This window comes from Acanthochromis polyacanthus, chromosome 13 (genome assembly GCF_021347895.1).
Source record: "Acanthochromis polyacanthus isolate Apoly-LR-REF ecotype Palm Island chromosome 13, KAUST_Apoly_ChrSc, whole genome shotgun sequence".
Classification (NCBI taxonomy): Eukaryota; Metazoa; Chordata; class Actinopteri; family Pomacentridae; genus Acanthochromis; species Acanthochromis polyacanthus.
Window position 1 is genome coordinate 12,667,490 of NC_067125.1, and position 23,963 is coordinate 12,691,452.

The 23,963-nt window shown below is 39.0% G+C and overlaps 1 protein-coding gene across 2 annotated transcripts in view; it reads right to left on the reverse strand.

The window, feature by feature from the left end:
* rap1gap2a (RAP1 GTPase activating protein 2a) overlaps positions 1-23,963 on the reverse strand; it is a 117,524-nt gene that overhangs the window by 93,190 nt on the left and 371 nt on the right. Inside the window, exons 1-2 of one of the 2 annotated variants that reach the window (XM_022190724.2) lie at positions 7,593-7,866; positions 2,241-2,276 (exon numbers count right to left, since the gene is read on the reverse strand). In XM_022190724.2, coding sequence (XP_022046416.2) covers positions 2,241-2,276; positions 7,593-7,636 — 80 coding nt within the window. In that variant the 5' untranslated portion in view covers positions 7,637-7,866. Of the gene's footprint in view, positions 1-2,240; positions 2,277-7,592; positions 7,867-23,963 lie in introns of those variants that run through there. The other variant, XM_022190725.2, reaches the window with a different exon arrangement.

The window sequence follows — 23,963 nt, forward strand, 5'->3', positions numbered from 1 at the left end:
TAGACCACCCTTGTTTTCTTCAATTTCTTGTTCATTTCAGTGCCTGGTACCACTAAAGGTATATTACCTGAAGAATACAATGAACACAACAAAAATGCAGCTGATTCCATAATACTTCATGCACTATTTGACATGTTTAAGCTTCATTGTATTCCCAGTGTATATAAGAGTCCATTTCATGTCATCAGCAGCACTGCACATGCAAAGGCCTAGAGTGATTTCCTGCTGACAATCAAGCCGTAGCACAACTCAGAAGTTGTCAGCTCTCATATAATGCCTAAAACTAAAGAATTATGTGAAGTGACAAGGCCAGCCATCTTGGCACTGCTGGAAATTGTCAGGAGTGAGAGCCAAGTAGTGAAAAAACTGAAGATCTCCAAGACAGCCGTTCATTACATCAAGAAAAACAAGTCAAACATGGTACTACCAAACTGCTAGCTAGTCACGGAAGGAAAACGCCTTTCTATCCCATGAGATGACCGTGCACTCATCCGTTCCTGTGTCAGGACCTCCAGGGACCCTAAAAATGAGTGGACACTGTCGAGAAATGTGATCTGTTTGGCAAAGACGGTTCGAGGATTGTTTCAGTATGGGTGGATCAGGGCAAATGCAATTGTGTGAAGGGTGAATGAACCAGGTCATGTACAGGGCTACTCTTGAAAGCAGTCTTCTTCCATCAGCTGGAAAACTCTTTCCTGCCTCCAATGACTGGATTTTAGAACAAGACAATGCTCTGGATGGAGAACCAGAACATTCAAACCATTCCTTGGCCGGCTTAATCACCAGATCTAAATCCAGTTGAAAACCTGTGGAAAATCCTCAACGCAAAACGGAGAACCACAAGCCCAAAAACAAAGCAAATTTGTTTGAATTTGTGCAACAGGAATGGAGTGCTGTGGCAGCAGAACGATGTCAGAAGCTGGTGGAGAACATGCCAAGATGCATGGCTGCAGTCATCAAAAGCAACTAACTCCTGTGTATCATGGGACTAAAACAGACAGAAAAGAAAACAGCTTAAAAGCAGTTTTTATCAGTACAATGCTATCCATATTGATGTAAGAACTTACGTGATTTTTGTTATTATTAAGAAAACCATGGAAAATATCTAGATATCAGCTCTTAAATTAAACTCTTATGAGCTGATTTTGCTGTTATCATTATATTTGTCCAAATAAATACACCTTTAATTGTACTAGGCATTAAAATGAACAAGAAATTGAAGAAAACAAGGGTGGTCTAATCATTTTTCCATGACTATATGCAGCTACATACAGTTTTTTTTGTGTGTGTGTATGTGCATACCAGAATGACCAAAATGAGATAGCAGATATCAGCATATTAGTAAATAGAATGTGCACTGAATTTCTTTAAAAATATAAATTCTAGTCATTGGAACTTAAAAAAAATCAAGGTATCTGTTTTAACAGCTTATCATTGGACACAATAAATTAAATTTACCTCCTAAAAATTCCTCAACATTCCTCTCAACCCCGATAAGCTTCACCAATAACCATAAGAATTAAGCTTGAAGTTCAACAGCCATCTACTCCTTAACAATCATGTTGCCACAAGCACAAGCCAGCAAACTGGTCTATGAGAAATGAGGGAGTTGTGTGGTCGTTGCTGCTTCATATTTAGAAACAACATTCACACCTCTCACCGTGCCACTGCAGTCTTTTCCTACAACTGACAGGAAAAGGCTCACTTAACTGTACTTGATAGAAAATGATTTTTTATCACTTTCCTTCTTGTTAATTCTGCACCTGTCAGCAGGTACAAGTTGGGGATGTAATGAAGCAGTCGTCAAGATAGCATCAAAACTGCAGAAGAATGGAATTAATTCAGGTTTTCTTTCACAAGGGCCAGGAGTCGGAGCAGACTTGCTTTGAGTGCAATGTGAGTAGGAGGTGTGCATCGATTTCTAGATGTGTGCTGCTCAAGTAAAATATCCACAGCTCTACAGCGAATCGATTGTTGAGGCTTCAGTCTGAGTCAATCAGCGTGTTGCAAAATAAGTGGAAAAAGAGTCCAGCAGGGTGAAAGTCATGGCAACATGACGATGCCAAAAAAAAAAATTGAAGCATTTGTTTGTGAGCGCCTACACATTCGTTTCTTTTTCACAAGCACGTTTACACACACTAAGCACTTCTGCTTAACTAAGATTAGAATATCAAGTTAATTTTGAGATAATCTGATCATTTTACAATTTTAAAAAAAGCCGAATCTGAAGATCAACTTACCGGGCTTTCAGTGCAGACAAAGTGGACTTGTCAATCCTGGAGAAGAAGCAGAGGGAAGAGGCAGACAGAAAAATATTATTGATCATGTCTCTGACACTAATTACTCACAGCAGCAATTAAATTCTTTGCGGATTTTACAGTAACGAGGACATAAACATGAGAAGACGTGTGGATAACGAGTGAGGAGTGAGATTATAAATTAATCTCCACATTGTCCCCAGGGTGCTGTTGAATTTTAAAAGATGTGATTGCTTCAGATCAGATCTTGTCTTAACTGATGTGGATCACATTGACTATGCAAACTAAACAATTAAACACACAGTTATATACACTATAGTTCAAAAGTTTGGGGCACTCAGAAATGTCCTTATTTTGAAAGAAAAGCAGTTTTTTTTTCAATGAAGATGATATTTAATGAATCAGAGTTGCAGTCTAGACACTGTTAATGTGCTAAATGACTATTCTAGCGGGAAACAGATGATTTTTAATGGAATATCTCCATAGGGGTACAGAGGAACATTTTCCAGCAACCATTACTCCTGTGTTGCTACATTGTGTTAGCTAATGGTGTTGAAAGGCATTGATGATTAGAAAACCATTGTGCAGTTAAATTAGCACATGAATAAAAGTGTGAGTTTTGATGGAAAACATGAAATCGCCTTGATGGCCGCAAACTTTTGAATGGTAGTGTATCTATACAAACTTGCATCACTTACAACCAAGCTAACTGGGTCAACAACAAACAAGCATAAATGATAAATGTAGTAATTTCCAAAGGTGCATTTCAGCCTGAAGCACAGCTACAGGTCAGATCAGTGTCGGCTTCAATCAGAGAGCAGAACATGTGTAACTTCATTTAACAGGGTTTCTTCTCCGCAAGCTGCCCAGACCGGTTATGAGAGGTCTCAGTGTTTATAAGGGCTTTATTCATGCTTCACTACATACTGTTCACACTATAAACATGGAAAATGGGAATATGTCATATTCACAGCATTTCATTTCAGTCGCTGTTTTCTGGTAGAAGATCTGTCATATGAGGCAAATGTGTTATTTTTACCTCATTCGCGCGTGTGTAAGGATGTTCAGCGCTTGTTTAATGAAGTTCTCACATGCCTCTCAGAGGAAGACATTTTGACATTAATCCCATTAATTTGGACACTGAACCATGCAAAGCAGTGTCTAATATATTTCCAGGAAACATGATGCGGTAACACAGTGTACAGACACACAATACACGCTATTTTTACTGCGCCATCTTCTAACCTGGATATTTTGAATATAATTTGAATGCTTTCCAGGGTTTTTGAAAGATATAAACAACAGTGCAGCACTACAGGACAGAGGCAAATGCTGAGCAGAGATAAGTGAGGTTCTGTGACGTTAAACACCATGTTACACAACAGGTAGTCAAATGTCAGGAAAATAAGTTTACAGTTAACTATTGCTAAAGACATAACTAGTGCAGCAACATCTGTGACTGTATTTATTGAAAGATTTGGCATGATGCACTTCAATGTATTTCTAAAATGCACCTCAATGAACAGAAAGAGTATAAAATAATTCGAAAACACAGTGTTGCAACACTTTACTGACACAATAGTATCTGATCAAACAACAAGGCAAATTAGTTCCCCACTTTGGTATTATAATGAAGCTCTCACAGAACTTATCTCTACGCTGTTTAAAAGATTCACCACCCACATAATCATCACATTTCAGAGATGCAGGAAATACTACAACTGCGTGTGTGTGTGTGTGTGTGTGTGTGTGTGTGTGTGTGTGTGTGTGTGTGTGTGTGTGTGTGTGTGTGTGTGTGTGTGTGTGTGTGTGTGTGTGTGTGTGTAAACCACATATTAAATAGAAAGCTTGTCCACAAATAGGTCAAGCTCTAAATTAAATTTTAGCAGCAAGTTCACCACAGATGTACTAGCATTACATCCTATAGTTTCCTTTGCCACTTAGTTTAGTTTAGTTTAGTTTATTTAAAAGGACAATGTGCAGTAACATTAAAAAGATGCCTGCACCAGATTTAGCACAGAGCTAATTTCCATCTGCATTCCTTTGCACAATAAAAATGCATAACACTGACAGATAAAAATATTGCAGTCATAAAGATGGCATACAATATAAAATACAATACAAATATTACATTAAATACACATAAAATTCATAAAAAATACACATGAAATTCATAAAAAAACAAAAATACACAGAAAATGCAGACTAGCCAAAGTGTAAGATAATAATGTGCAACAGCTTTACTGCTACTGTCTGCTCCATATTTTAGTGAGTGCAAAACTGATGCTCTAAAAGCCAATTTTTGACCTCACGTGAGAAGTTTACAAAATCATCGTTATTCTTTAGATTGTCAGGGAGCTTATTCCATTCATTAGTAGCTTTAACAGAAAAGGCTGACCTTGAATAAGCAGACTTTCTATTAGGAACATAGGAACATATGAAGATGTTCCATAGAGGATCAAAGATGGTTTGTGTGATCTTCAACTTCGTCTGCTCTACACTGGCTTCACTTTGACTCTATCTATTAGTCAGTGTTCAAACTGTTTGCCATCTGAGCTGAGCTGAGCTCCATTCATTTATTTTTGCACATGCAATAACCAAAAACACGTTCACATTAGAGACAGGATAGGCCGATGATTAAGACCCTCCGGTTGAAGGTAAATTCAGTGCACCTCACATTTTGAGATTGTTCAAAAATTGCATGTTTTTAGTTTGCATCTGGATCATATTACACTAAAACTCATCATGCTGAAAATGAAGAAGGCTCATCAGTAAAACAAGATCCTTTCCCTGTTTAGAGGATGAGTACACCATCATCAGGATTCCTCATCAAACCCAGCTGCTCGTCAGTGAAAAAGAGAGATATCATATATTGTCCCTTTACACTGTGATGCATCTAATTTTGGCATCATACAAAACATAATCTGTTAAATCCCATGAATTCTAAAGAGCAATCCACTCTACAAGCCATTTCAGTTAAATGTGGATTGGATTTTCCTGCAGAGCATCCTGTATATACAGCAGGAGAACAATCCCTCTTAAGACGCCTTTTCATCTCAGATTCTGCTTTGAAAACATTAAAACATCCACCAAGGAGATAATCCCACATGCATTAAGTATAACTTGCCTTTTTAAAGAATTTTGTGAGTTGAGCTGAAGTATTTTTTGGAAACAGTTTTACCCTCTGGCATCTTTTTCTTCTCATGGAGAAGATTTTCTAACATAATAACAGAATAAATGCATTATTAATAGACAATCTTCACAGTGGGGCAGTTTTTGCCTGTAGCCATTCTTAAACTATGAGAAAAGATACCATCAGTTTATTCTTCTTTCACTGAGCTTTTTTATGAATGTTTTAGGTAGTTTTTGTCAAACAGGAGCTGATCTGTTAAAGGGGTATTCTAGCATTGGTTTCACAAAGGGCCGCTTTAAGCAAAAACTGTGAAAACTGAAGCAGCAGCTTCATGATGAGAGGCCATAACTTCCTAACTGTTAGTCCTTAATATGTGAAGCACCACTTGATTCCAACTTTCTTCTGTGGCATCTTTCTTTTTTCTCACATTCCCTCCAAATTTCTATTTCTCCCAAATTCAACCTCAAATTTCTAAAGCAAACTATTTGTTAAACGTCATGAACACTGCAAAACACTCAAAATCTTACCAAGTCTGTTTGTCTTATTTTTAGTCAAAATGTCTCATCCCACTTGATTTAAGATAAATTCACTTAACAAGTGACATTTCAGCAAGATGGAGGGACTTGTTTTAAGACAGTGCATCCTAAATATCTCGTTAAGTCAAACAATCTTGAAATGGTCTTGTTTTAACCCTCGTGTCGTCCTGCAGGTCAAATTGACTCGTTCTAAAGTTTGAAAATGTGGAGAAAAAAATTTATATTTTCACAGTGAAAGCTTTCACATTTTCAATTTTTTGGGGGGAAAATTTTTGAACATTTCTTGATGAAAAAATGAAATGCTAAAAAAATGTTTCTTTAAGGACATTCAGGAAAAAAATCCACCAAAATCCAGTGAATTTTGCTGGATTTTGATTGATTTTTTTTGTGAATGTTCTTAAAGAAAATATAAGTTTTCCTAATATGTATGTAGCTACTTTAGATATTTTTAGGATTTTTTTGGATGATTTTTATTTATTTTTTGAAAATTATTTCTGAAAATTTTTATTTGTTATTAATTTTTTTTTATAATAAATACATTTTCTTCCTGAAGGTTCTGCAAATTTTTATAAATTTGGGGATTTTTTTGCTGAATTTTTGGATTTTTTTTCAGACAAGGAAACAATATTTTTTGGTGCCCGTAAATGACGACAACAGGAGGGTTAAGACACCTAAGCTTGACAGTCCTGGTAAAATATAGCTTAAAATAACTTTCCCCAGCTAATTTTAAGATCTCAGTATTCTAAATATCACATCTTATTTCAAGAATTCTTACCAAGCCATTTTTCACTTGTTCTATTGGCAGATTTTTTTTCACTTATTTCAAGGTAAAAGTTCTTTGAAATAAGTTTTTTTTCTTGTTTTGAAAGGGGCATTTCTTCCAGTGAACTGCCTTAACCAGCTCTCTGAGAACCAGTTGTTTTGTGCTAACACTGTAACACACAACAGTCGCTAATTCGCCCTACTACATGTAGCGTGCTGGCCTTCAGCGCTGCCTGCTGCAGGTGATTTCAGCCCGTCTGCAACAACACGCTGCCTCAGCCCAGCTGGGATGGTTAAGTGCTCTGAAGCAGCGCTTCAGTGTCAGAGCAACTACCAGCAAGGGAGCATAAAAACACTCCATCCGAGTGTGTCAGCGTATTCAGCGTCAAATGGGCACCCTGGCAGCTTCTTCAGCGCTGCATCATGGGAAGTCTTCTGGGCCAACAGAGTGGGAGAACACAACCGGCAAGAGCTGTGTCTCCAGTGCCCTACCAAGACAGCAGCAAAAACAACAGACAGCTAGAAGAGGACAAAGCAGCCTGTTGATTCTAATTCCTCCCTGAGCGGCGACAGCACAGAGTGAAACTGCACATTCTCACACACACACACACACACACACACATAGAGAGACGCGCGCACAAATGAGGCCGACAAACAGAGGACAAAGTGTTAGAGGTGTGACACAGAGGAGCAGCCTGAGTCCTCCACCCATCCTTCCTTTTTATAAAAAAAAGTACATATCTGCAGCTCTCACACCCACACAGTATCACCAGAGCACATTTTTAGCCGGTTATAAAGCACACTGTTTACCATTCAAACTCACTACAACTATTATTTACACAATCATGAGCATGTACAATAATGACAACACACATTAGCATCCAATAAAAAAAGGCAACATACCATCCAAAGCCACCAAAAGACACACTTCTTCTCCTCCTCAGCATTTTGCCAGTGTGAACTTCTCAGCAGTTTTCCTTGCTCTCAGCCTCTCTCCTTAGGGAAATGTATGCTCTGCTGTCAGCCCCTCTCTCTGTCTCTATGCTCTGTATACTTGCACTTTGTCTGCCTCTATTTGACCCAGTCTCCCCCACCTCCCTCCCTCTCACAACTCTATTTGTCTTCTTTGTTTTCTCTCTTCTTCTTCTTCTTTCCCACCTGCCTCTGCAAAGCCGGCGTTCTCCACTTTGGCCACTCCACTTCTTTCCTGCTCGCTCTTTGGCTTCCACAGACTGTTAAACACACACATGATCTGACACAGTGATACATACAGGTATACACATTTCACCAGGGGGAGGAGTAAAGTGAGGAGGGGCCTCAGCCTCACATCTGATTTACCCCCTCTGCACACACACACACACACACACACACACAAAAGAGCTACAGATACTTTTAAAATCATCACAACCAAACACATGCAGTCTGCCCACATGCAGGAAATGTGGTCACTGCCTGCACTTTCCGTCCCCTGGTGTTGATTTTCACCCACAAATAAATAAAAAATAGCTTGAAAGAGTAACAGTGACACCAGCTATTCTTCCTGTATTGCAGCCTGTCTTGCATTTTTGATCCAGATTGCATAACTTTAGGTTAAAGTCGTGGCACCATTTCGCAACACTTCTATTTGTAATCTACTAAAGGTGTATTACAGGAGTCTGGGTTGAATGGAAACTATGCCGGTGGCTCAACAGAGGAGCCATGCTGGATTAATGTTGTTATTATACTGTGTAAAAAAGGAAACGTAGAAGGTGAACAGCAGTGCAGTCACACTGCAGCATATACATAGAAACCTACCATGTTGTGACCAAAGGGAGTGTCCTTCCTGACACCCTTCCTTTTTACTCCACAGTTGACAGGTCTCACTTTCAGAATTAATGGTCACACAGTTTTTTTTTAAATTGGAAGAACTTTGTTTGAAGAAAGCTTTGTTTCAAGAAACCTCGTGGGATCTATTGTGCTTAAAAAAGTTCCCATTTGTGACTTTGCTCTATTAATATCTGTAACATGTAAGTTATTCAGTGAGTGCTGCATTATGCTATTGAGGGGAAAACAGCTGTTGAATCCATGTACCATCCATTTATGACCCTCTGCACATTGTGTGTGCATCCTGCCACCTCCAGCACCCGTCAAGTCCAGTGCAAACAGCAGACCTACACACTGCAGTTTCATCACATACCCAGAGAACAACTAGTACCAAGAAGATTTGCTTTATGCCAACACCGGAACAATAAAATGATAAAATGCCAACTTTTGTTTACTATTGTGCAAGGTCCCAATATCAAAAAAACACTATATACAGGTAATTCTGTGAGGACAAAACTCCCGGGTGGCAGTTTTCTGGAAATTCAATTACACAAATTCAATAAGGTGAACTGAAATTTTAATGCTGTTTTTTGGTGGAAGCAAATATTGGATTAGAGAGATATCCTGCGTGCTCATGCTGCTGCCACCTCCCTGAAACCGCTGGATACCATCTACCGCAGCACTCTGTGATTCATTACTGCTTACAGTCAGCACTGGGAGTTCTACGCAAAGGCTGGCTGGACACCTCTGGCAACTATAAGGCATCAGCAGACATGTATCTCCTTATCTATAAGGGCCTGCTGTCGAAACTGCCAAGATAAACAGAATATTAGTCAAATGTCTTCAGTTGAGTTTAGAACTCTTCATAATAAAACTAGATGACTGGAGAAATTGGCTTGTGGACTTGTTGACTGGTTTCTATCACTATGCACCTCATGAAATGCAACACTGAAGTTAGAGACACTCATTCAACTAAAAGACTTTAAGGCTCCACTGGCTTCTGCTCTGGAACATCAATTTTTAAAAAAAACACACGTTATACTGAGGTCCTTGAGGACAAAAATGTGCACATCAAAAAGAATGTCAAAAAACATTGTACTGTATATCAATATGATGTTTCCCTGTCAGTGACTTATCTCTTTTGATCTGCATCAGTCCTGATCATAATTTTCAAATATATATTCATTTTCACAATTTTAACCCTTTAAATTCAAGTTTTACATGATGGCATTGTTGTTTTTTTCCTATGAAATAAACAAATTGTAAAAAATAGTTTATTTTCCATTTAATAAAGGCAAAGTGGAAATTATTTTTCTGACTATTACAGTCTGGCATGCATCAGTGATTAGCACCAGCACTGATTCTGATACATTAACGTTTTTTATGCAGTGGAACAAGAAGAATGTTAGACTCAGGACCTTAAGGACAAAATTGTCCTTCAAAATGTTATATAATAATATTGTTTTTCACTTTACATGACTACTTTATTTTAACCGCCATCAGTTCTGATCATGACTACCAAATATTCAGTCATGTTCAGGATTTTAACCCTTGAAATGGCAGTTTGTTTACATGATGCCACGACTGTTGTTTATAATGAAAAAAGTACAGAAAATGAATTATTTTCCATTTAAATAGTGATGCTGTTAGGCTGCTCGTCAGTTAGCACTGTTGCCTTGCAGCTAGAAGATCCACGTTTCGCATCCTGGAACATAAACTAGGATCTCTCTGAATGGAGTTTGCATGTTCTCCCTCCTCCTATGTGGATTTTCTCCAGGTACTCCAGCTTTCTCCCACAGTCCAAAAACATGCTGAGGTTAATTAGTGATTCTAAATCGTCCGTAGGTGTGAATGTAAGTGTGATTGTTTGTCTGTAGCCCTGTGATAGACTGGCGACCTGTCCAGGGTGTCCCCTGCCTTCACCCTAAGTCAGCTGGAATAGGTTTCAGCCCCCTGTAACCCTAGTGAGAATGGATAGTGATGCTGTCTGTGTGTGTGCATGTGTGATGTGTTGTCTAGAGTCGACAAACTGTGTTACTGTTAATGTCTACTATATGTTTTTCTGCACTTGAGAATGAGATTTTGATCTCAGTGACACCTCCTGAATAAATAAAATTAATTTCACTCTAATGTGAGGACTGCACCTAACATCTAAATTGTTCGACATAGTTTACAACAGATGATTTTGGTTTGTTTGTTTTTGTTATCATATTAACCCTTCTTCTTCTTCTGCAAGTCTATGGTAGCAACACAACTATGGGTAGATATAGAGAAAACTCAAACATGACCTCTTTGCAATATAACAAAGTTATAGTGCCATAAATCCTAAAAAAAAAAAAAAAAAAAGGGAAAACACAAAAGCTGAACTGCTTCACTTGTCTGACAAAAGTGCAAAAAAAAAAAAAAAAACTGGAATCTACATTACAACATTTTCCATTTTCCCAAGTTCCCATACATGTATTACCAATACTGGGAAAATCTTAAATACTATAGATATTTTTCTATTTAGATTTACTTCCATGTTTATTTCAATTTTGCTCTGTGTAAACACAGCCTGCAGTTCAACCCAGCTCAACTGAATAGCACCTGAATTGTTGTTTCGTGATCTGAGTCTCGATTGGCTTCACATTTGCACCAAGGAGATAAGAATTTCTTGGTTTTTGCAGAACATGTTTAGTGAAAATCCCATTGAAAACTTTTCCCTACAACATTACAGATGAAATTAAAAAGGCTGACTATATTGTCTCTTTCTTTTTCTTTCTGTTTGCAGTTTTTGGCTCTGATAAATGATGTAATGTGGGATTTTTAAAAAAGATGAAATGCCTTTCGAAGCTGCTGGCGTGTTTTCGGGTTCAGAGGGTTGAAGGAATCAGTGTCTGAGCTTCTCAGACCTCTGTGTGAACGTTTCTTATGGTGGTGGTGAACTAGAGCATATCACAGTCATGTAGCCTTCAAATGTTAGCTTGTTTTTTTTCAATGAGCTGTCTAACCTTGTGCAACATTCATGAGGGATCATCAAACTGGTAAGTTTGTATTCTACTCATGAAGAGGGAGCTGCTGAGCAAAAATAATGAGCAGCTCAGTAGAGGGAAAAATCACACGTCACTTTGAAGGGTTTTAAATAAGTCAGGAATACTGATGAACTGATGGCTGCTAGTGATGTTCACAGACCTCTGAATAGAAAGACGGACCTCTGAATAACTTGGTTTACTTTATAGGCCCAATTACTGTGATCAAAAGTTATAGCAACAGATAGCAGTATAAACTCAGCCTTGGCAAAGATTCTTATAGCAAACCTAAACCACAGATGGGGCTAAGCAACAGTTAGAAGTCACTCCCCAAGCTGCTTCATCTGTGACTGTTTCAACTGAAGTGACATTACGAGCTATTTTTGTTGCCCGCCTACACAGATATGGCACCACCTAGAGAGTACTGACGTAGGGAGCACAGTCCCAGCAGAAAACTAGATAAAACAAACACTTCTTCTACTCGTTTTTCATTTTTCTAGTTTTGACACATTGTCCTGATCACACAGATTCTGGTTTGAATTTGCAGTAAACTAAATTAACTATTGTGACAGTTGCCCACTTTGCATCGCTGGTAGTTCATGCATGATCTGAAACACCTCTTCGACAAAGGCAGTGGATAGCCACTTGCATTCTTGCTTTTAAGGTTCTAGATTTCATTTTATAACAAACCAGACCTCTTGTGGCCTTTTGTCTTTGAATTGAGCCTTGATTTTATTGACAATCACTTCAAGAAGTACTTAGACAAGAACCTAAACGAGCACTTCTGATGCCTGTTGAATATGATTATGGTCAAATGGTTTCACAATGAAATTCTCAATTATCAATGTGCTTTCAGTCTTTCTCTCTCTCTTTCTTTGTGGTTGGTGAGGATATGAGTGGATGATGGGATATGTTGCTGTCCATATCTCCATTACGGTGAGACTGCACCGATTAGAAGTAAAAAAAAAAAAAAAACGCTCCACCAGCATGATCCGATTTTAAAAGCCTTCTTTTTCTGTGCACAGACGTACAAGCAGAAGAGTCAGTCTGATTAGGATTTAGTAATTAGTATCATAGTGATGAAAAAGAATGGAAGGTGACAGTGACAATGACAGAGCAGAATAGAGTGTTTACTGCACTTCAATAAAAAGCAACAATGGAAGTCTTATCTAAGAGTACATTCCTGACGTTGATAATAGCATCTGAGTGTGGCCTTCTTTGTCGCTCTAGTGGTTTAGAAGTGTGGTGTGAAAATTAGTGCTCTATATTCATGAAAACTGATGAAAGTCAGACTGATAAAGGACACATGAAAGTGAGAAGCTTCAGAGGGCAGCAGACCTCAAACAGTGTGTGCAGCATCTTCCATGTTAAGTGTTTTCAAAGTCTTTTTGGTTTTTGTTTTGCTTCAGAGAAAGAGCCTTGCATGCACTGACATAGAATAGCACGGCATTTTCTTAACGTAGATCATCCACCATTATGGATATTAGATAATGTGTTGGATTATAATGTTAAACGAACATAGCTCTGCCTTGAAGTGTACCCTGTTTTATGGTTTATTTTTCTCTAAAAGGGACCTTAATTTGCAAAATGAACATCATGTTGTATTCCAAAAGTCTCGCAACTAGCATCTCAGACCATTAACTCATTAGGAAGATGTTTACAAACTTCTATTTACAACCAGATGAGTCGCCATTTGCTGGTTGTGAGACAGAATGCAGGTTTAAGGCACTTCTGCCTTTGCTTTACTTTTCAGACCTTGAGACTATATTAATCTTCAAGATGTAAGCACTTTTTTCTTATTGTCTATAGATATAAAAACAATGTTATTGTGAATTCTTTTGGCAACAACAAATGTGTAATGAAATCTGACGTTGTAATAGCTCTAATTCCAACAGTTTTGGTAAACACAATATTAAGGGCTAAAGTGCTAGAGGCTCTCAGGTTGCTTCAGTTTATCATGTTAGGGGGAAAATAGACAACAACTGCAATTATCTGGCATGATGCACTTTTTCTGAACAACATGTACTTTCACTATGTGGAAAGGAAGAGAAAAAATATTTAAACAATTGAAAAAATATATAGCATCTTTTCACTCTCCCATTTTCATTATTTTGTCAATCCTTGTTGCTCATTCCACAGCTCACACAGTGTCTGTATCAATCAACAGTAAACCCTGGGGCTGCCCAGGATCAGAAAGTAATATTTATTGACCGCATTGATCATTGATTACGAATGTAATGTTGCTTAAAATCTTTTTTCTCCCTGGACTTGGTCTAAAAGATCAGCCATGATCCTAAAAGACCATGGTGACAATTTAGTTGCATGTCAAACTCACTTGCTGTACAAAGAATTGCAGACTCCACGTTTCCCTTAGTATAAATATAGTTTTAAATATAGCATTGTGTTGCTATAGAGATAAAGTAAGTACTTGGTATACGTCTACAGTGAGCTATACAGCAGTTCTTTTGCAGTTGCTTGGATAATTTGCCCTCAAAGACTCATGTTCTCCTTGCTTAGTGTATACGACTTCATGATGCATTCATTTATTTAACTTTAATGCGCACATTTATACCATGCATATTGTTCCGTAGCTACTTTTCTGCTCTTCCGTGCAATAATACTGCAGCAGGTTGTGTTTTTTTTCACTCAGTTTTTAATAACACTGTGAAATGTGAACATTTGTCACTCTCTTCTCCTCACGTCTCCTCGGTGTTTCCAGCGCAGAACATCGACTTTGTTCTGCAATGTGAAACTTGCTTTCACACCGCCACCACCGCATTTTCTGGTAGCGCAGATGTTGGTAAGTGGGCTGGGTGACATCACCCAACAGCAAGCAGTTGGCTGATGTCAGCGGGTCACCACAGTGTTCGCTCCATCAAAAGCATTTTCACTCTGAAGCAGCGTCAATTTGTTTGGATGGCTGCATTATAAAGTGGCTTCGAGCTGTAACATTTGATACCAGAGCTGCTTTATGAGGCAGAATTTGACAAGAAATCATTTTAATCTCCCAACTTCGTGACATCTGGGTACTGCAAGAGCCAAATCAAGTTTTGATTTTCAGTGTTCTGAGCTGATGCACTCTGATACCAAAACATACTAGCAGATTTTCATGCTGCCTGCACGCTGCATTGTGTTTCCAGTTTAGCATGTAATTAGAGCCTGTTGTTACTGCGTAGCTGGACCAGGTTGTAATAATGTACTAGTGTAATTTCAGATATCATCTTGGTCAGTGTCAGATGTCACAATGATATGTCAGCACAAGTAAATGCTTTTCTTCCTGAAGCTCTTCTGTTGGCATGTTGCTGATGAAACAACTTTAACTACAAGCAGCTATAAAGCTTTAGGGACAAGATGCAAAGAGGGATGTGCTTACGCAGCTGTGTGTTTAGGCTAGAAAGAGAGTTGAGAAACAGAAATAAAAACTGTCCCAAAGCAAAATGAAACAATGACTAAACATAATTTTAAAAATATATATTGGCCTGATACTTGTTTCCTGAATCTGTCAGATGCTGCATTGTGTGTGTGTAAAACTAATTTAACAAATATCACGTTCAGCTTCACAAAGGTAAAAAATACAGTAGGAGTTTGAAAGGCCAAATTGCACTATACCTTACTTAATTCTGTTATTGAATTTACCACTTAAGATTAACCATATTAACCCTGAAGAGTTCATTTAAAGATTTAAAATTCTACATTCATCCTGTTAAGCATAAGGCTAGGCTTACTTAAATCATAAAAAAAAAAAACGCCATACTTCACATTCCCTGTATCATCATAAAATAAAACAAAAAACATTCAGAAAGCTCACCATAACGCACATAATCTGGTCAGCTGCAACATTAAAGCACTATCTGGTCATTCAATCATTCAGTTAAAATGGCACCTATCAAGTAGTGGTGTATCTCAGGCAGTGAGAGTCAGTGTTTGAAGTTGATGTGAGGGAAGCAGGAAAAGTAATGAAGCATAAAAGTTTTAGCAACTTTCAGAAGGGTGAAATTGTGACAGCTCGATGACTGGGTTATAGAATCTCCACAATAGCAGGTCTTGTGGGGTGTTTCAGGTATGCGGGGGTTTTACCTAGCAAAGGTGGAGGACAATCAATAAACTAGTGAGTGCTCAAGGCTCACTGATGAGGAACAAATGATGGCTTTTGAGGTCTAAACCAACAGAAGAGCCACTGGGGCACAAGTTGCTGAAAACTAAATGTTGACTGTGACCATAGACTGTATATAAAGATGGACATAGCATCTGGCTCCAAAAATGAAGCCCACCCGGAAGTGTCAAAAACTTGCAATATCACACCGTCTGCTAGGCTCCAAAAAGCTTTTGCTCCATAGACCCCAATTCATCACCAGAAAAAATAAAATTTGATAGACTGATTTTCTACAGCTCAGGATATTTTTCCCGTTAGTTTTCATGGTCTAAATGAGAGATCAGGTGGCCGATCTTAAAATAAATCAATACTGAATTTTAAATAAATCGTTAAAGTTGGCGGAGCCAGGGGGCGTGGCTATACTTGATAGACAGTCTTGTCTGGAATGATTGACAGATCCTTTAGGGCGAGGCAGAAGCCTCTGTGGTAAAATGTGGGCCGGATAAGAGAGTCTTCAGCTCTCGGTCTGGCCCACCTACAGACTGGTCCTGTCCCTAGTTGCTCTCGGGTCCAGCCTGTTTGATGACGCTTTTTACGTCACTGGCTCCAAAAAATCCAAAATGGCGACCAGGAAGTAGCAAAATCCGGGCTTCATTTTCTCGGCGTTGAAACCAACGGGTGACGTCACGGTTAGTTCACGCCTGGCTGTGAGAGAAAAGTGTTGCTGCATTTTGGGCTGCATGGCCGGAGGCTAGTCAGAGTGACCATGTTGAGCATGTGAGTGACAAAACTGAACCATGGAGCAATTTAAGAAGGTGGCCTGGTCTGATGAATCATGTTTTCTTTGCGGACAGCTGGGCGGTGGTGCGTCAATTGAATGAGGAAGAGATGGCAGCAGGATGCACTGTGGGACGAAGGCAGACCAGCGGAGGCAGTGTGATGCTCTTGGAAATGTTGAAACACTGAGTCCTGGCTTTCATGTGAATGTTACGTGACATGTGGCACCGTCCCAAAACATCGTTGCAGACCATAGTATGTACACCCCTTCAGCGCAAAGACATGCACCGATTGCATGATGACACTGCAACAACTGACCTCCACATTCCCACAATCTCTATTTAATTGAGCATTTCCGGGATGTTCAGGAATAACAAGTCTGATCTGTGGGGCTTCACCTCACAGCTTAGAGGTCTTAATAGATCTGCTGCCAACATTTTGGTGCCTGATACTACAAGACACCTTCAAAGACCCTGTGGAGTCCAGGCCTCGACAGGTCAGAGCTGTTTTGGTGGCTCAGAGGGTCACTACACAATATCAGGCAGGTGGCTTTAATGTCGCTGCTGTCTTTGTGCATTACCTCTGTGAAGACATACTGATGTTTAAATGTACATTTTCAGTGCTTAGAGTCCAAAAAATTTGCAAGTTTATGATTTTCATGTATCAAAATCTTAGCACATAAAACGAAAATTATTTGCATGGCCATTTAAGGCAGAAAATATAGGGGTCTTTGGAAAACAAAGGTTATGCTTCAGTGTTTCGTAGTTCTTTCATGTTTTATGCAAAAAGCACACAGTGTACAACGAGTATGATGCTTAATGGTGCTCTCTGTGTGAAGTGAATGCACCGTCGTCTCATCTGTCTCGGAAACTTCTCCACTCTAAAAGCATTAGTTAACTTTCTTTTCTTCTACCTCAACTTTTTCTCTCTTTTCCCATCAATCTAGTTTTGTTTCCATCCTTTCGGTCCCTCACATCTTCCTCCATAATTTTCTCTGTCAACCAGTAGCAGCGAGACTCCACGAGAGACGTAACGTTTCCATCTTTATTACTTTTGTTCCTTCCTCGCCGCCTCTCCCTCCTCCATCTCTCTCACCACCGTGTAATAAGGTATTTAGTCATTAGATGGATTCCCAGGGGGGGATCTACACCCAGACAGACGTGAGAAACCTCACTCTTTTCCTTCATTTATCTCGCCCAACCTCCATCCATCCTTCCCTTCTGTGTCTCTAATAGGTTACTTAGCCATATGAGGTTTTCCAGGCGGGTTGCTGATTTAGAGACGGAGCTGATGCTCTGCTTTAATGGCTTTTGTCTCATCCACATCCATCACCAGCTTTTATAGCACATGCATGGATACACATATACAAAGAGCTCAGGGGGAGCAAACCTGACTAATAGACATTATTATCAAATGCATCTGTCCATTTCTTTTAATATTACCTGCATACAACTGTTGTTTTACCTGCAGACTGCTGACTTAAAAACATGCTATATGTTCGGCAGATGCTTGGCCATTTTATTCTTTTCAAAGTACTTTCCATGCATCGAGGTCATATAATAAAGTTGTGATATTAGATTGATAAAAGTGATTAAACATTCATGACAAGACTTCTGTTTATTTAACTGAGAACACAACATGGACTAATAGGGGAATTATCACCCATCTGCTGCTCTGAATGCAAAAATATATTCATTTGATAGAGAAATGGAAATGAAAGTGCACAGAAAAACATAAAAGCACATACTGTATAGAGACACATTTGATGTGCTCATGCTGTCTGTATGCGCTGCGACTTTTTTACGGCTATATTAAGCTCTTATTACTCAAAACTCAGTCTGTTCGTCCATTTTTGCCATCTACAAATGGATGCAAAAGAAGAAAACAGCCATCATGCCAGCATGGATGTTAGCAATACAAGTTATACAATCCTTTTACAAAAATTGCTCTGAAATTATTTGGCATAGCTAAAAAAAAATGGGATGGGATGATATGAAAACTACACAGGAGACCTTTGAGTAGAAGGTCAGTATGATGCAGAAAATGCACCTCAAAGTATAAAAATTAAGATTACAGTGGAGCTCAGTTTAATTAGATTTTTGGGCCGTTTGATCTGTAGGGCCGCTTAAAAACACACACAAGAGGATCATATATTTTGCATATAAAATCCTAGTCTGCATAGCAACAACTATGAAATAAATTTAGCTGTTTAAAAAGTGCAATACATGTAGAGGAGAACAAATTTTAAAGGGGATTTTTTTTTTAATTGATGCACTAGTACCTCAAAATTATGGGACTTTTGTGGGTGTTGAAAATTATTAAAGGAAAGGTTTGAGTGTTTTTCCATAATGGTACATCTGTGGAGGTCTGTACTACACTGACTAACAGAGATGTAAAGGACAGATAAATTACTTTATTCAATAGATGATAAAGCAATCATCATCTAATAAGCTGACGCATTTACTTCTTTTAAATGAATCCCCTCAGCTGTGATAATGGAAGCTGTTAATCTTCATAGGGTAAAAAAAAGTGTACAACAATACGTCAATACAATTGTTTCCTGTATAGATTTTCTTTCCACATTCATTTGGCTTGTTTAGAGGTTTAATTTCCTTCTGCCCTCCTTATATCTTCCCCCTTTCTCTTCTTTCAGAGCCCTCAATCTATCACTGTTCATTAAACTTTCCTCTTGTTTTCATTCTATTTTTATTTTCTTGCTTTTTCCCCTATAGTTCTGCTCTCTGTTGGTGCATTGTAGTGAAAATGACAGCGGACCCACCCCTACAACCAATCTACCAGATCATACCCACACACACACACACACACACACACACACACATGGAAATGAGAGTACACAATCACAGACATGCCCTCACATGTGTGCACATTCATGCACTCAAGCTAACAAGCTGTCACATGCGCACACATACACGTCCATTGTTCACTCTTCCAGAAGACTTTGATCTGAGAAACACGTCCATTTAATTCACGCGCTCGCTTGCAGCTCTGTGAAGAACAACACACAGGCACAGGATCCCGTAAAGACAACGAGGCACACCCACAGGGGCAATGCCAACGCTCAGCCCACACAAAAACTATTTAATCAGGTGCACTCGGAGAACATTGCAATTTCCGCACAGCGTTTCATTTCCCGCTTAATGGCAACACACAAATACAAACACAGGCTGCAGAAGTTTAAAGCAAATCCCCTCTGCAGCTTGACACGCAGGTTACTGTATCAAAGTTTGCATTGATTTCAACACCGCAGTAAGTGAAAGAGTTGGAGGAACTGAGTCAAATGAGGAGAAAGAGAGGTTTTAAAAAAAAGTGTGTGCAGTGATGTGATGAGGTACAATCAGAGGAATGAGACCTAATAACCAGAGGAACATAGAGGAAGGCGTGGAAGTGTAAGTGGGAAAGGAGGAGGGAGAGAAGGTGAGAGAAGGAAAGAGAGAGGTGTTGACAGATAGATGAATCAATGAAAGGTGGATAATGACGAAGAGACGACGGAGTAGAGAGAGAGACAAGTTCTGTGAGGGCACAAGATAAGATGCTGTGGTTAGTCATCGAGTGCTATTCGACTTCTATCAGCTCTCAAGTGGACTACTCAAGGAACAATGGGAGCAAAAGAGACGAGACAGAGAGCACGGGCTCAATGAAAAAATCTGTCCAGAGGAGAAAAAAGAATGAAGCAATAATTCGTTTTAAAAAGTGATAATAAAGAAAAACATCCCACATTCCTGTCTGCCGAGGTCTATTTTCCACTGATGGCATAAATCATCATAAGAATGCATGCAAAGACACTATGTGCATACTCATCCATATTTAAGTGTCTGAAGTAACTGGGACAAATCCTGAATTCTCTCCACCTGAGAGGTGCAGATTAGCCACCTTCTATTTTGAGCTGGAATCAGCAGCAGATAGTACACAGGGCTGCCGACAGGACCGGCCATCCACTCGACGCTGCAGAGCTGCGATTTGTCAAGCCTTTTAGTCTGGGACTGCCGTGTCAAGAGTCTCTTTTTGCCTGTTTAGTTGATGTGACAATTTAGAAGCTCAAAAGACTAAATTAATACTCCAAAGTCAGCAATCACAGGCCATTCGAGCTCAGAGGGGCGATGCTGAGGGCAGAGCTCATGACATCATTGAAAAAAAATGACACAAATATATTGACAAACTGTCTTTGTGGTGAGGAAAAACACTGTGCGCTGCTCAATGCAACTCTGTTTCCAGGAAATTACATTTCTGCAAAACCGAACAGCAAACAGCTAATGTGTTTTGAAGGAAATGTAGCTACAACTTTTCTATTAACATATTTGGCAAAGCATAGATGCATTTTAGATTATTTTAAATCATTTACAGAATGATTTCAGTGGAGAGAGGGAAACGAAATGCAGTGAATGTTAGTGCTGGCCGGGAATTGAACCAGAGACTCGCTATTTGAGGCCATTTGCAGCTATGCTATGCACACAAACCACTTTTTTTTTGCCAAAATATCCAACATTACAGCACAATATCCACTTGCAGAGACTGAATATTAATAAACTTTTAATTATTCTATTTAAGAGCCCACAGCACAGAAAACATTCAAAGTGAATTGGGAAACATTGCATTTGTTGCCAATGAATGTGTTGCACTTCAGTGTAATTGTAAAAGCCATTTAGCGGGACAGAAATGTGTTTCTACAGGAGGAGGCAGCGTTACTCATTGGGCACTGAGGAAACAAGCAGCTAACGGGCAAAAACATGAAGCAAAATCATTTAGTTACAACTTATGATGGGATACTTAAGGCAGAAAATTCTCTCTCAAAGTGCATCATGTTTGATGCACATGGCAGTGCAGTGTACATATTTGTTTCAGAGAGTAGTTTTACTTAAAATGAGCTACTATAGATTTTGCTGAGCCTGGCTACATGGCCACGAGTGACAATTACAGCATAAACATTAAAATGTAGTACAACTACACAACAAAAACAGAACTTTTTGCTGTAAGACAGTTCTGAACCAAAGGCAGAGGTAGAAATTTAGACTACCGTTCAAAAGTTTGAGGTCACTTAGAAATGTCCTTATTTTTGAAAGAAAAGCAGTTTTTTTCAGTGAAGATAGCACTAATTAAATCAGAAATACTGTCTAGACATTGTTAATGTGGTAAATGACTATTCTAGCTGGAAACAGATGATTTTTAATGGAATATCTCCATAGGGGTACAGAGGAACATTTCCAGCAACCATCACTTCTGTGTTCTAATGCTACATGGTGTTAGCTAATGGTGTTGAAAGGCTCATTGATGATTACAAAACCCTTGAGCAATTATGTTAACACACGAATGAAAGTCTGAGTTTTCATGGAAAACATGAAATTGTCTGAGTGACCCCAAACATTTGGTAGTGTATATTACCTTTAATATTAAATAAGCGGGGTTGCCATCAAAATGTTAAGCAAATTTTAATTGCATGCTGATAAATTCTCTCAAGAATATAAAAAATATGAATATTAGGAGTTGGTTTGTCGAGATAAAATGCTTGCGGCGCTACTTTGTTACCCAGGTGCCAATAAATCACTGCTAAAGAGGAAGAAGGAGCAGCAGGATGATTAAAAAGGCAGCAGTCAGATCTCAAATAAAGGAAATAGGCTTATTAATCTGAGTCTCATTACAGTCACTACACTGCTTGACTGCTAATATATTTTTCTGTCTTCATGCAAATCACAAGTTCCTTACATTTGTCATGTTTTGAAGACTTTCCTCAGGTTTTTTGCTATATTTCATTTACAATTTCCAGTATTCTCATGCAGGATTTAATGCAAATTGAAAATGTGCACAGAAGAACTGAAGAAAAAGTCTGCTCAGAACAGAAGACAATGGAGCGGCATTCAATGTCTTGCACTTTAGAAAGCCTCCTGTGCAGGAGTAATTGAAGTGCATCACATTTTGTCAGATGATGCTAGTCAATCTTTACCTTCCTGTAACTATAAAGGACTTAAAGGCATTATGGAGGATGTTTTTTTTGTTTGTTTAATTTGTCTGATTCACATAAAATGGATATACTGACCTTTAGTGGACTTGTATGTATGGTTTCTAAAAAAAAATAAAAAATAAAAAATAAATAACTGTGGACATGGCAGGACCTGAAAAACATCAGCCAATCAACGCGTTTGGACCAAAGCGTTTGCTTTGCTCCCTTTCCTGTCAATCAAAAATCTTCCGGCTCAGGCCTAGTTACGTAGATTACGTACGCCTTGGACTTACGTGTTTTCTGTATGTGTTGCTTTGGTATAGCTTCGTAGTTAGCTGGCGACTTGTTTTGCTCATCTTTTTTGACATAATGGCAGATAAAGATCCAAGGGGACCCAGCCGTAAAAGAAAGTCATTTTTTGAGGTCAGAGAAAATAAAAGACAACTGGATCACGAGAATGCAAAAACAAAAGTGATTATTGGCGAGTCATTTGGGCGATGGCGCCAGCTCAAGCAACAAATGGACCTAAATACAGATGCCTTGGTTGCTAAATTCCTTCTGGACAGGTAAAATGTATTAATGTATTATACTGCGGCTGTAGGCAACTTCACGAGTCCTACGCAAGTTTCTGGAGGGGGGCGTTTCTTCGTAAATGTTAAGAGGGGGGAGGTTAGAGGGGGGTGAGGGAGAGGTTGTATGTGCGCATGCGCATGCTACGTTCAAAGTCATAGGAAATTAAATCTCCTCTAATGCCTTTAATAAAAACCACCAGCTCTCACCACACATCTCTGAAAGCTGCTTCATGTCTGACATTATCACACATGCAGTGCTTCGCCAGGATAAAAGAGACTCGTGATTCAAGTAACCTCCCTCTGCGTATCTCTATTGGCGCTGCATACAATAGAGACCATGTCTCCGTAGGCGGACTTTTGCTTAAACATATTACACACACACACGATGTACTATATATGCACATGAACATGAATGAGTCCTCAGTGACACACGGCAGGAAAATACATGCGTGCATGAATACATTCACCCATGGGCACAAACATACACAGTGTCACCACTAACATCTCCCATGTTAGTCAAATGCAAATACTCTTCTTCTTCTTCTTCTCGTAGTACTAACACAAAAAACCTTCTGGCTTTCAGTTGCATGAGCTGCACTGTGTCTTTTGCTTGCCTGGAATTTCCTCCTGTGGCATGAACACAGTCTTGTGACATGAATTTATGAAAATATTAAGAAACGCTCTTCTTATCCACCCACTCACACATGCAGGAACCTAACTTCATACCCCTACTCACCATCCTCCCTAAACACACACACATGCACACATAAACACAACGTAGTGTCATAAACCATCAGGGAATGTAGCACCATAATAAGACAGCACTGTTGCAGCAGTACGGAGAAGACAATTTACATGCTGTCAAGGCTTCCAATGGCTCTCTTTCAGCATGCATATACACACAACGTAAATAAATACAAATACACAAAAAGATATATTTCACTCAAGTTGAAAAAAAAATGCAGAGAAGACAGAAAACAAACCCTATAAATAGATTTTGACTTCACTGGAGTGTGGAGATCACAAGTGTCAGATCAAACCTACAGCTAACACAAGCCCCTCTACTCC